This window comes from Triplophysa rosa, unplaced genomic scaffold (assembly GCF_024868665.1).
Source record: "Triplophysa rosa unplaced genomic scaffold, Trosa_1v2 scaffold16_ERROPOS6745844, whole genome shotgun sequence".
Taxonomy (NCBI): Eukaryota; Metazoa; Chordata; class Actinopteri; order Cypriniformes; family Nemacheilidae; genus Triplophysa; species Triplophysa rosa.
The window spans coordinates 94117-109200 of NW_026634172.1; the positions used below are offsets into that span (position 1 = coordinate 94117).

General features: G+C 45.7%; 1 protein-coding gene across 3 annotated transcripts in view; it reads left to right on the top strand.

Annotated features, from left to right (window-relative positions):
- The window catches only part of LOC130549755 (growth arrest-specific protein 2), a 60595-nt gene that overhangs the window by 17841 nt on the left and 27670 nt on the right, over positions 1–15084 (top strand). For all 3 annotated transcript variants that reach the window (XM_057327067.1, XM_057327069.1, XM_057327068.1), the window contains one exon: positions 2407–2548. In XM_057327067.1, the coding sequence (XP_057183050.1) occupies positions 2407–2548 (142 nt within the window). The remainder of the gene's footprint in view (positions 1–2406; positions 2549–15084) is intronic.

Genomic DNA, 15084 nt, shown 5'->3' on the forward strand with positions numbered 1-15084 from the left:
CCTCGGCATTGTGAGACGACGCACTTTGGAAAATCTTTGGAAGAGCTTTCTCTTTTAAACGAGTGAGTAAATGAAAGCTATGACTTGTTAAGTGTTGAAAAACTCCCCCCAGATGGGAAAACCATTAAGATCAGGCGATTTTTTTCAGGGGTAAATTAAGAAAATATTTCTGCTTGTCTTGGCCAAGAACCACCTCTTATATGCACAGAATGGGGCTTTTCTGTTACGAGTCTTTCCAGTTCTACTAATAGAGTCCCAGAAGAATAATGGCACAGAAACTACACCGTGTAACTTATAACCTGTATTTGTCAAAGTCTGTAGTTGTCTGGTTTGGCTTTGTCTTATCACAACAGATGAGACTTTTCCTAATATACAGTAAAACTTTCAGATGGTTTTAGACGACTGTAAAGCACAAGTCGTAATTTTATTTTATTGCATTTATCCAAACTGCCATTATAGGTTAATACAGTGTACAGTGTGCATATGTTGGCTGACATAGTCCATTGAGGCGGTTGTCTTATGCCATGGTTTTATAGAGTTCGTCTCATAGGATTCACTTCTGGGAAACAGAACAAAAGGGTCTCAGGGGAGAAATATTGAAGTTCCAAAGTGTTTCATTTCAGTCTATAGTTTATAATTGTAAACACATTAAGGGAAAAATCCCACAAGTTTACAGCACAAGAAGGACCCATATCTAGATATGTGAATACCCCACACAATGTGATGGCAATTCATAACTATTTAATGATTTAGCGAATTGGTGGCTAATTATTATGAAATCTCAGTCGAACACTGTAATTTTACAGAATTTTATTTTACAGAAAAATTAAATGTTAAAAAAAGTTACTTAAATAAACTGCAAATGTATGAGTTGAGTGTAAAATAACATGAAAAACAATTTTACTCCACAAACTTTTTTATTTTACGTTTATTTCTCTTTTTACAGATTTTTTATGATATACATTTTCATACAATCCTTTCCACCCCAGTGACGGTTGTGCTTAGGGGTGGACCACCATGCTTGTTTTCGAATGATCTTACAAATTTAAATAGTTACTTTTTTCTGTTTGATCAGATTGAAATGAAGAGTTTGGTTCCAAAATGAGATGACTCCGTTTTTAAAAAAATTCAAAAATCATGTTTTTTTATTGTGCATTACAATTAATATCGATCAAACTGTGTTGGTTTGTTTTGATTTAAGCCATAATAGCTAAAAAAATACAGCTAACTAACACAATAAAAACATAATAAAAAACATGATTTTGGAAAAAATAAAAAAACTGAGCTATCTCATTTTAGAACCAAACTCTTCAAATATTGTAAAAACTTGAGGGTTGCTGTTTTGACTTGGTCCAGTAAGTAACAGTTGTGGTTTTTACTGTGTATTGTACTCTGAAAATAATAAATAGCCTAAAACAACTTTACTAAATGTTAGTCATGCACTTATCTCAGGGTTATTATCTGTTTCTTATACTGTATATACATTACATACTGTACTAAATAATACCTAGGATCATTAGCTTTATTTTGTGGGTAGTAATAATGAAATGACAATTTTTTTCAAATAGCTGCAGTGTTTTTCTGTGTACATGCGTCAGAGGCCATGTGTGTGTGTGTGTGTGCGTACATGAGAAAGAGAAATATAATGGCGCAGATGTGAGGAACATTTGAGGTCACGACTCCTCGGGGATAGCTATACACACAGTAGTCCATTGATCACACATTGAAGAGTCTACAGGCATCCTACATCAAACATCACTTTAGATTATGAGCCAATACATTGGTAAGCGATCTTTCACAGAGCTGGAGAATGTTCTGGAAAGGCAGGAGAAAAAATCCATTCCAGTCACGACTGCATTCTTCCAGCATGATCTCATGACACCTTTCTCAGTCTTCTGTATGAAAATGTACACTGCATAAATCCAGTGCAGACTACCCCCTTAAGGCAGGCATTTATTTGTTGCTATCGGTTACTGTTATATTCTCTAGATTATTGAAAAGATGGATGTGTTGTGAGAGTTCATGTGTATAATCAGAGCAGATAATGGAGACGGAGCAAAAAATGGATGTTGGACAGGAAATAGTAAAGGGGATTTCTAGAACTCCTAAACCCTTGCATCCATGGACATTAACATTCTTTCCTGATTTAGTTGTTCTTCCAAAAATCCCCGTTTCCCTCATAAAAGGGTTTGTCCTCATGTGTAAACAGGTTTTCATAATAATCATGACTATAGCTTTGTTCCAAACCCTTGTGAGTTATCAACCTAAACAGCAAAAGACAGATATAGAACCTTATATGTTGGCCATGCGTCACTACACTGACATTCCTTATATATGTGTAATATTTTAATGGCAAATGTCTGTCGGTGAAGCCATTGTAATACAGACAAACTCTTTTTTTTTTAGTTGATCCCCAGTAGGAGGATTCCCTGCCGAGCCAGCGCCCCATCCGGTTCCTTTTTTGCCAGGGACAACACAGCCAACTTCCTGTCGTGGTGTCGAGAGGTGGGCGTTGGTGACACCTGTCTGTTTGAGTCTGATGGACTGGGTGAGTGTTATACATTGTAAACAAATCCCTAATGCAGGCACAAATGATCATGGGTAAAATGCCTAATTCTGTGCAGTTTGCATGTGACTTCTCTCTCTGAGGAAACATGGGCAATTCCAACATTATGGACGTCACATTTTGCGTTATGGACGTGACCTAAAAATGCTCAGAGAATGAATTTGTTACAAATATATTGAACCATCTGTTTATATTTTACTAAACCCTTGTTGATAGAGTCTAAACATAAAAAGTCAGTCTATGAACAAATTTTCTATTTTAAAAAAGGGAAATAAACATGCGTTATGGATGTGACAAAAAAAGTACATGATTTTGGGAGACTATAATCTTTGAAGGATTTCTGTGAAATAAAATGCACAATCCTGAAGCAATAATACCCAATTAATGGAGAAGGGATGCCTCTTTATAGAACATAAAATAGTTATTTTATTTTAATTTTCATGTGTCCATTTATGAGGAGCATTACAGATGTGACAATCCTGAAAATGGCACTTACCTGACTATGAAAAATCATGCACTAAAAATAAAACAAATGCTTTACAAATTTGAAGAGAGATCTCACATGGGTATTTGAACCACCAAATGTTAATATCTGTGCTGTTATAAAAGTAAAAACTGTTGGTAAAAACTTAATTTTTTCATGGTAAGGTTGTCATTTTCACGGAATTGCCTAAATGTCACGGAACGGGGAGACAGAACCCAAATGCAGGCAGGTGAAGGGTTAAACAAAGAAGACTTTAATAAGAACAAAGGAAATACCCACGAGGGGGTGTCTGACAAAATAAACTAAAATACAAAACGATAAACCAAAAACTTCCCTCAAGGGGGCAAAATAAACAAGGTCCAAAGAGTATAAAAATAATAAATCCACAGCACAAGGGAAAATCCACAGGACACAGACATTAGGGCGAGTAAAACGCACGTACAAAGAACAATGCACCGAACAACAACTGGGAATAAACACAGGACTAATAAAGGGAACCAGTGACAAGGGAAAATGATACAGGGACGGTGAAGGACAGGTGACAAGGATTAACACTAATGGGAACTGGCGGGAAGATGATGGGACAGGTGAGAGGGATGAAACACTAATGGGAGACTAAAGCTTAAGTTATAGTCGTGCGTAGGACCTACGGCGTAGCCTACGTACGTAGACGACGCCGTCGTGAACATTTATGGTTCTGCGTTGAGAGTATGCGTCGTACTGCAATTACACTGCCGAAACGCTAGATGGCTCTTTGTGTTTTCACGGGTTTGCTCTTCTTCGCCGATGTTTTGTGTGTATGCTAGTGTTTGCAAGCGATGGAAGCTGATTGCATCTTAACGGAGTTGGAGCTGATCGAAGTAGAAAAACAGTTACTTTTAATTAATTCACTTCAACAAAAAGCTAGAAACCAGAGATGTCGATGCTCGCCATGTTGTTCTTTTGTGGACTCTGAACTTGCCGGAAGAAGACGCCAGAGAAGAAGATGCCAGAAATGCGTAGAAGGAAGTACGATGCTGCCAAACCGACCAATCACAGCGCTTGCGGTCCGCGTAGGGTCCGCGTTGAGTTGACGCGTTGTTACATTTTTGGAGAGGTGCGCGTCAGGCTACGGCGTAGGGTACGCACAGGGTACGCGGCTCTGCGTAGGCTACGCCGTAGGTTACGGCATAGGTCCTACGCAGAACCATAAATTGGCCATAACGGAGAAACAGGAAGGCGGGGCTGAAAGACAAGACAGGATGATACGCGGCGAAAGTGACAACAAAGCCACGTGTCTCCACACAAAACGCAACATAAACCCGCAAGACGTGGTTCTGTCACGACTCCGTCCAGTGAGCATGAGAACTCGTAACAGGAAGGACAGATTCCTGACACTAAATTTATGATTGCCAGGTTGCTTTGTAGACCTACATCAATCATCAGCAACACAAAAAATATACTTTAACATACAAATACACAAAACATACAAACATCAAACCCCTAATAATGTTTAGAATTTGTTAGGCCATACTAATATAATTAGGCCATCATGTGGCATGGTGGACAACTGAAAATGCTCTTTTCTGAGCTCTGTAGATTTATTGACATTGGGTCAAAGGCATATGGAAAAGAATTTGGAGCTTAAACTTGGAATTTAAACTATCAAAGAAACTGTAAAATTGTAATTTAGGTAACAAGGACGTGCACAGACATTTTGAGGGGCATGGGCTCAAGTGGAAAAAAAGGGCACTTCTCATATTTGTTTTATTTTTTTCCAAACAAAATGTTAAATATATTAAAAACAACGTTTTTTTAAATCCCTCACACTCACCCAATTGTTTCATGTTGTTTCATTTTCCAACAATGTCTACAAAATAATCAGTTCACATAGAGACCATTGTCTTCCTTAGAATTCACTAATTTTATAACAAGAACAGGCAACAACAAAGGAAACGTCTTGGTTACGGATGTAACCTCGGTTCCCTGATGGAGGGAACGAGACGTTGTGTCGAACCGACAGAATGGGGTTTGTCTTGAGAACCTATCATCTTCTGAGTATTTAGAAAAAGCCAATGAAAATTGGCGAATGAAATTTGCATGCCAGACTCCTCCCCGGATGTCCGGGTATAAGAGGGAAGCCGGCGTGCTCATTCATTCACCTTTGGTCTGAGGAGCCTTAAGCATCCTCCCCCGACCGCTGGGGTGGGCGGCCAGTGTTGTGGCATGAGGGACACAACGTCTCGTTCCCTCCATCAGGGAACCGAGGTTACATCCGTAACCAAGACGTTCCCTTTCTGTCGGTCTCTCGACGTTGTGTCGAACCGACAGAATGGGGTTCCTATGTAAGACGCCACAGCACTGAGCCGCGTCACAATCTCTAGCGGCGCGACGTTGACTGGCCTGGGAGAGTCAGACGAAGCTGCTAACGCGAAATTATGACCATCCAGTGGAGAGGAAGGGGACCCAGAGCTTTACCACAAAGTTGGGAAGCCCCTGCCACCGGCCGTCACGGGCGGAGGCCTAGTTCTCTAAATGGCGAGAAGCCGCCAGGCACCGTAAGGGCCACTGGGTAAGCATTATTCCCCCCGGAGGAAAAATGCTGCAGAGACCACTACCTACCATAGGGAGGAATTAGTGGAGACACTACATGGTCTCACCAACAGGGGAGAACTCATGGGAAAATGTGCTTACTGCAGGAGTTAACTGCAAGGTGGGAGTCCACCTAGAGAGGTCATGGGTTGCCGAGGTGGGAACCATTCATGAGGATACATCAGACGGAACAGCCCACAGAGGGGGGGGGTTTACCACATCTGGAGCACTAGGTCCGGTTAGAGCTATGTGGGAGATATATCAACTGTTCCCCGGCCTAAGGGGGCAGGGCTGCTCTGCCCAGCCTGCCCCGAGGAAGGTGCTAGTGATGGATAAAATGCCTGTTCTTTACCCAGTGGGGGAAAGAGGGGAGGCGTAATAGCCGCTGATCCCCCTAAGGAAGGGGGAAGGGCTTTCGCAGGCGTACGCCCTACCGGCTGCCGGTCCTACGGCATGCCAGGATGCGGGCTGACACCGGTTCCGCGCGTAGGTATTAGAACCTCACGGAGTTGTTGGGCATAGCCCAACCCGCAGCTCTGCAGATGTCTGCCAGAGAGGCGCCCTGAGCCAGTGCCCATGAGGAGTGAGCTCACTCCCGACAGGCAGGGGCGAATTGAGATCGGTATGCCCTAACGAGGGCATCCACGATCCAGTGCGCCAGCCTCTGTTTGGAGACAGCCCTCCCTTCTGCTGACCTCCGAACAGACAAAGAGCTGCTCAGAGCTTCTGGGCTCTGCGTGCGGTCCAAGTAGAGGCGCAGTGCGCGTACTGGACACAACACGGAAAGGTTGGGTCTTCCTCCCCGGTGGGGAGCGCCTGCAGGTTCACCACCTGGTCTCTCGGAAGAGTGGTGGGAACTTTGAGCACGTAGCCGGGGCGGGGTCTCAAGATAACGTGAGAATCCCGGCCCCGAGTTCTAGGCAACCTGTGGACACAGAGGGTGCTTGCAGATCCCCTACCCTCTTGGGCCATCAGGAAAGCCGTCTTTATCAAGACTGAGAAAGAGCGGCAACCCCGAGAGGCTCGAAGGGGGTGGGGCCTCTTGAGGCCCGCCACCTAGGTCGCAAGAGGGTACGGAGCGCGGATAAGATGGTCACCCTCTCGCGCCCCTTAGGAACCTAATGACCAGGTCATGCTGTCCCAGAGGCTACCCAGCACTTGGGTCATGATGAGCGGCCGTAGCGGCTACATACATTCCCAGTGTGGAGGGGGAGAGGTTATTCCCCAGTCTCTCTTGAGGAAGGGACAGCTTGTACCCGACCGAGCAACTCCGCGGGTCTTCTCGCCGAGAAGAGCACCAGGACGAGAAGAGGCGCCACCTATGGGTGTATAGCCGCCCAGTGGCCGAAGCCCTAGCCTGAGTGACGTCCCAACCAGACCGGGGATGGGTCACTCAGGATCTCCTCGTCCCGTCCAGACATGGAGACCAGGTTCTGCCTGGGATGCCGTAACGTGCCCCTTCCCCTGGGGAAGCAGTTCGCCAGTGGGAGCGGCCAGGGGGGAGTTGTTGTCAGAGCCTTAGCTCCGAGAACCAAGTCCTGGTTAGGCCAAAGGGGCGTAACTAGTACCACTTGATGCTCCTCTTCCCTGGCCTTGCACAGGACCTGTGCAATGAGGCTCACTGGGGGGAAGCGTACTTCCGCTTGTCCCGCGGCCAGCTGTGCGCAAAGGGTATCAGTGCCAAGGTTGCCTCGGACAGGGAGTACCAAAGCGGACAATGGGTGGAGTCCGGGGAGGCAACAGGACCACCTGTGCCTGGCTGAACTGCTCCCAAATGAGCCGGCTGCGCGGGGATGGATTCGCCACTCTCCGCGAGGCGTCGACTGACGAGAGAGCACATCGGCTGTCTGGTTCAGGACGCCTGGGATGTGTGTGGCTCGCTGGGAACTGATCACCTGCTGACTCCAGAGGAGGAGGCGCCGGGCGAGTCATGTTAGCTGCCGTGAGCGAATGCCACCAATGATATACGCCCCAGCAGCTGTGCTGTCCGACCGGACCAGCACGTGCTTGCCCTGCACGAGAGGTAGTAGCATCCTCAATGCAAGTAGCACAACCAACAACTCTAGGCAGTTGAAATGCCAACGCAGGCGGGGGCCCGTCCACCGCCCCGACACTGCGTGCCCGTTGCACACGGCACCCCAACCCTACAGGTATCCCTAAGGGGACCCCTGTCCGCAAGAAGGTCATGGGAGACCAGGGGTTAGGGTGTGTTGGCAGAAAAGCGTGATGACCATACGCCTGCTGCTGGTGTGCCACGCTCTCCAAGGAACTTGACTCTGTAGCCAGTGTTAGAGCAGTCGTATGTGCATCGACCCGAGGGAGACCACCCCCGCCGAAGATGCCATGTATCCCAGGAGCCTCTGAAATTGTCTGGGACCGCTGACTGTCTGAAAGCTTCAGGCAGTTCAACACTGATCGGGCACGCTCTGTAGTCAGTCGCACTGCCTCTGGGAGGCCGCGTGGGCGCGGGCTTCTTCGTCGCGGATCTCGCGCCCCCCGCAGGGACAGACCGAAGGGGAGGACCCTGTACTGATATGCCCATCCCTCGAATGCGAACCGTAGGAACGGCCGATGTTGAGGGAGGATCGAGACATGAAGTACGCGTCCTTCAGGTCGATTGCCATGAACCAGTCCTGACACCTGACGGACGTCAGGATGCGCTTCTGCGTGATCAACCTGAAAGGCAGCTATTGTGTAGGTGCCTGTTCAGAACACACAGACCCAAGATAGGGCGCAACCCCTCGCCTTTCTTGGGGACAATGAAGTACAGGCTGTAAAACCCGTTGAACATCTCGGCTGGTGAGACGGGCTCGATCACTCCCTTCGCCAGAAGGGTGGCGACCTCGGCCCGAAGTACGGGAACATCCTAGCCTCTGACTGAGGTATATCGGATGCCCTGAACTTTGGCGGGCGTGAGGCGACTGGATCGCGTAGCCGAGACGGATCGTCTTCCCTAGCCAGCCTGATAGTCTGGGAAGCCGGACAGGCTCCCAGAAATGAGACAGGGGGACTAAAGGTACGATCTTTTTCATCGTCCCCCCGGGGGATGGTTCGATGGCTAGCAGTACGGATTCCTTGCCAGGGGAAGTCCCCCGGGGAGGAGATCGGCTCTGCTGTTTTTCCTGCCTGGCGACTGCGCAGCTCAATGCACTGTCTGACTGAGAGTGCTGATGGCTGGTGTTTATACTTGACATTGCGCTTCGCTATGACGCAACGTCAAGTTTGCCGTTCACCATCGTGCAGAGGGTGGGAGCGGCTGTGATAACCCAGAGAGAGAGGAAACTCTCTTTTTTGAGAGTAAGTGGGCACTAGCCCCCCGGAGGGGGCCAGCAGATGGAGAGACGGGGCAGGATCCATCCCTATCCGACTTCCCAGTGATGTGGCTGGGGTCGGGCCCAATGGTAGCCTCGATCCCTCTGAGGTCTTCCCATGAGGGCCGCTTCGCCGCGGCTGCTGATGGGGCGATGGTCTCCTCTTCGCTGTCTCCTCCAGGGAGGGCAGCCTGAGTGGGGGGTGCCAGAGCTGGAGGGCGTCGAAGAGGACCAGGGCTGCTGGGAAGCAGACAGTGCACAGGACTCGATGGCCGAATCGCGGCACGGAGGACTGCTTCTTTACTGTCAAGAACCCTCCGGGGGAGGCCGCGTGCGGGTCTCGCGCCCGCGACGGGCGGGGGGTGAGCAGGGCCGCTGCGGCTCGACAGTAACACCAACCAGCCCCCCCTTGCGAGATGGGTGCGTCGAGAAAGCGGACCTTCTCGGCGTTACTCATCTGCGCAAGGATCGGCCAGAGGAGTTTCTCATGGACCACAAGTGTGGACATCGTCCGACCCAGGGCCCGCGTGGTCACCTTGGTCGCCCGTAGAGCGAGGTCGGTGGCGGCACGGAGTTCCTGCATAAGCGCTGGGTCTGTCTTATCCTCGTGGAGCTCTCTCAACGCCCTGGCCTGGCAGGAGCCATAGCGTAGAGAGAGGAGGCAGCTTGGTCCGCCGCAATGTAAGCTCTCGACACCAGAGATGCCAAGACCCCACATGCTTTGGACGGGAGTCTAGGTCGAGCCCCATCCCCAGGTGGCCGCCACCTACGGGCACGAGTGCACCGCGGCGGCATACTCCACCTGGGGGACTTCAACGTATCCTCTAGCTGTCCCAACCTCGAGGGAAGAGAGGGTGACAGAACTTTGTTTGACGTGAAACGTGCCAGAAAGGGGGTGTTTCCAGGTCTTACTAAGTTCCTCATGCACTTCCGGTAAACACGGCACTGAGGGCGGGCGCGGCTTGGAGCCGCGCTCAAACCCGATGCGCCATGTAGCCAGCCGCGAGTGCCGGGAGAGGCAGTGCGGGCACTGCAACCCAACACTCACGGCGGCCCGGGAAAGCATGGCTGACATTTCGACATCCGCTTCTTCCTGGGATCGACCCCCCGAGGGAGGGAGCCCGAGGAATAGGGTTGGGAATCGAAAATCAATTCCAATTTGGAATCGGAATTGAAAGGCTAGGAATCGGATCGGAATCGAAAGGAATAGGAATCGGATACTTGAGATTAAAATTTGAATTTCTCTTATCAATTCCTGTGTGCATATTTTCAGAAAAGTACATGCGTTGCATGATCTGCTGAAATCTCAATAAAAGCCCTTATGAAAATTATCGATATTTTTTACTATAGTAAGCATAGTTTAGCTATAGAATTTGCATTAAAGCACAGGAATCACAAATTAACCATAGTTGCATTATAGTAACTGCAGTTTAACCATGATGTAGTTCAACTATGATAATACAAATTGTAATAAATCAGAAAAGGTGTGTTTCTATGTTTAAATATACACAAACGGTGCTCATAATAATATATATATTATATAATTATATAATATATTTGCAAACAAGTCAACAAGCAGGCTAAATGACCATACAGGTTGATATCTAAATGTTTTACTTCAACTGTGGAATCGAAACTGGGAATCGATAAGATCGAAATCGATAAGCAGAATCAGAATTAAGATCGGAATCGATAAAATTGAAAGATTCCAACTCTACGAGGAATCATCGGAGTCGGATGGGTACGTCACCCGATGCTGCAAGAGACATTCTCATCATCACGCATCGTGTCCGAATACGTGATTGAGGAATAAGACGGCAGACCGTCTCCTGGGGAACGGTGAGAGCAAGACGAGGTGCGAACGTCCGTGAGCCAGTGGCTGGCGGATTAATCCTCAGCAGTAATCCTCATATCACCTGCTGCTTTGCCGTGCGGAGGCAGGGCCGTAGTCCTGCCGCCACGGAACGGGGAGCAAACGAGGTGGTGGCTGAGTCCCGTGGGAACACAGCCACCTGTGACGCAACGTCTGAATCGTCACCGCCCGCAGTGCGGGCAGGACGTATCCACAACGTCTGCCCCAGCGTACTGGAAGCAGGCATCGTGTCCGTCCCCCTCCTCGATGAGTGTGTTGCACCCATGAGAACAGCGGGACAAGCCACGCTGGAGAAATTTGCTCTTTTAGAAAAGGAAATTTGCTCGAACACCTCCGGAACTGCCCAGACACCCAGGGGAGAGTCACTGCAGGAAGGGACCGTCCGCTGTACCACGTCGAAGATTCCAGCAGAAAAATGATCACCAAAGATCGTAGAGAAGCTCATCAGATGCGTAGGCTCTGAAGAACAAAAGGTGAATGAATGAGCACGCCGGCTTCCCTCTTATACCCGGACATCCGGGGAGGAGTCCGGCATGCAAATTTCATTCGCCAATTTTCATTGGCCTTTTTTAAATACTCAGATGATAGGTTCTCAAGACAAACCCCATTCTGTCGGTTCGACACAACGTCAAGAGACCGACAGAAAGGGAACTAAGCCACAATGTGTATGTTTTCTATGCTAAAGTTTCAAGTATATACATAGAATCAATGACTGCACAAAGGAAAAGGACATATTTTCACTAATAATTTGTTTATTTTGCACAAGCCAATAAACTGTTTTAATTATTTTGGTGTTATTGGGACACCAACAATGACCTTCACACTAAACTGAAAAAGGCAGTTGGTGCTAATTTGTTATTTTTCATGACAAAAACCTGCAAAATTAATTAAAACACACTGCAAAAAATGATTGACGAAATACACAAATACAGCAGCTTAACTAATAATAATAATTATTATTATTATTAATAATAATATTATTATTGTTGTTGTTATAATTACACTTACCACGCACACACACACTGATGGTGACAAGAACTTTGTTTCACATTTGAGGGAGGGCTGCTTAGATCTATCAGCATACACAACATATAAAATGGATAGTTATTAGATGAGGAGTCTGACATCAAACTTATCAAGTTATTGTTTAAGGCAGGACACTTAATGTACCGTTCAAGTTTGAGATGTTGGTCTATTCTGCTTTCATGTCTTCTTTTGCTCTAATGGAAAGGAAATATCCAAAATACACATTAAGGTGTTTGTTTTAAGCCTTCTATACCCTCGTCTGTTTGCTTCTGTAGATTTCTTCTAAATTAACCCAAAACAAGCGGGATATATCTGACTATTTAAACATAACATTTCAAGGGAAAATACTCTTGATGTAAGTTGTATTAACTAATACCTGGTGATATGCTTTAGTTTTTTTATCCTATTCATCTGCATTGCCTGCAAGTTAGCACATTTTAATTACTTAATACCTACATTTCAATGAGGCGATTCTGATGACGTTATTAATTATACTGTATTCAGCTGTCGTTACTTCATTTAGTTAGCATGTAAGTTAATGATATACTGCCTTAGCGAAACTTTAGCTAACTCAGCTCATAAGTGATGGATGTTAGCAAAACAATATTTGCGGTTTGTCTTTTGGATAATTAGCTGTGAATTCGAGGTACATGTAGCTAGTCTGTTCATCACCACTCACCTCCACGCCAAGACAAACGCTACTGCAAAGGAGGGAGAGCTTCACTTCTGCGGCTCTCTGCCTGATGTGCCAAACGTGCTGCACACAGGTGTGCTGCGCGTGCGCGTGCCCGCTATGCGCTGCTGCGCGCCTGCGTGTAGATGCGGATGGAAGAAAGGCATCGGAACTCTCAACATTTCCCGACCTGACCTGAGATGTTCTATTTGTTTGACAGGGAACGCTGTGCGCGAACAGAAACACATACGCGCGCACACACATATGTATTCATTTATTTTTAAAAATCCCAGAAAAAAGGGCACTTTCTCTCGAGGAAGAAAAAAGGCCTGGGCTCAAGCCCCCAAGGCCCCCCCCCCGCACGTGCCTGTTAGGTAACATGTTACTATATAACACTTTACTCACTGTACTGTGCTTTACTACACCGTAATGTATTATACTGTTCTGTACTGTGCAATAGACCATTTCATCAGACGCGCGCCTGGACTGCAGTTAACTCCCCGCCTGCGTTTGTTTATCAGTCTGGCTAGTGTCTAATAATACAACTATTTATATTTTATTTTATTTATGTTAATATTAATATATATTATTGTATGTATAATAATTGTATTAAATAAACAATTTGTTGAATTTTGTTGTGTTAATTAAATTAAATAAACAATTTGTTAAATGGGCCCTGTAGTTTCGTTGCATTTAAAGAAACCGTGTGGGACATTGACATCTAGCGGTTGAGCTTGGTATCGCAGTCTAAATTCAAAATATTGGAGAGGCAATATTAACCAAGTTAATGGTTCCTTCTGGTCTCTTTTGCTTGTTATCAGAAATAATCTACAGACATATTCTATTCGATTCTATTCTATTCTGTATACTGTATTGTTTTAAGACTTTTTGTGCCCCCATAATTTAAATTGCAATTTTTATATGGGAATGGTATGCTTAGGATGGTAATTTGATTATTTTGCTGTCTTGCCGTAAATGAAACTGCAATATGCTGAAATGTATAAAACAACTTACTGATTTCCTGAAACTACAATAAATCTAAAAGAGATGGATTGCTCTGTGTCTCTGTAGCAGATTTATGCTTATCATGTTGCAAATAAAGCTGTGTTCTTTCTATTTACCTTTGGCAATAATGGTATTCTACGCAGCCCAGTATCTAGCTCTTATGCGTCAGATTCAGAGCTCTAGAGGTAGACAGTTGGAGCAGGTTCTTTGTCCTCTTTTTCCAACTCAAGCCAACTGGAGAGAAAAACAAGTCTCACACAGCATAAAGAAAGACAGAATCAGGTGATGGAGGGAGTGCGGCCTGGCAGTAAATCCGAGAAGCCTTTCTCTTCTCGCTGGAGTTACGCACACACACAGCTCAAAGTATATGAGCGTATTGTTGTGATGAAGTGTGTTCTTGTGTGTGTACTGTAGTGGTGACATGTGCTGTGCGCCATTGTATAACACAGATACAAACTCCAACCACAGCCTTCAATCCTCTCTGTCATTTGCATATTCAAATATCTACTTGGATGCCCATAACATTTTAAATGCAAACCAGTGTAAACAGATTGATCAAGTTCTTGCTGTTGTAGATGTATTCCAGTACCCCAGAAATGCAGGGTAGTGTAGTGCACTGTAGTATAGTACAGTACCATATAGTATAGTGCAGTACAGTATAGATTAGTATAGTACAGTATTATTAATTTAGACTGTATACACTTTTATCCAAAGCATCTTACAAATGAGAGGATATTTACTATAAATGAAGTGTAAGTGATAAAATTGTATAGTACAGCATAGTACATTCTAATATCGATTTACCGATTCCTCTTATAGTATGGTATTGTACTGTTTAGTGTACAGTACAGAACAGTACCATATATTTACCAGTTGCTTTGTATTTTACAGCACATCCACTTACAGTGTACTTACCAAACAAAACACTGGTAATGACATGCGCTTAATAAGAGTAATGCACTCCAAAAACAAATTCAGTGACTTAGTAAATATTAACTCAACTTTATTTATATAGCGCTTTTACAATTTTCATTGTTACAAAGCAGCTGTACATGAGACATATTGACTATAAGCAAAATAATTAAAGTTGTACCTGCAGAAACAAGAAAAGGTTGAAAACACAGAAGACAGACATACCCACATATAAAACACTCCACACACACAATATGCACACGTACTAACACACATAGACATAGAGACACACACACACACACGGATGCGCACGCACGCACACACACACACACAACACAACACACACACACGTACGTACACAGACAAGTACGCACACACACACACACACACACACACACGCTCAGTGAGAGCACACATTTAGGATAAAGGAGAGAGAAGCACAGGTCAAATATAACAGACAATAAATTCCTATATGCAATATTAATTAAGTAAAACTTTAAAATTCTAAATCAGCCCCCCCGGTCAGGCAGATAGTGCAAAAACAGTATGCAAACGGTGGCGAGGAACCCAAAACTCTAATCGAGAAAAAAAACCTCAGGAGAACCCAGGCCCAACCAGGGGATTCCAGTTCCCCTCTGGCAAAAGCTGCTGCCTCTGCACAAG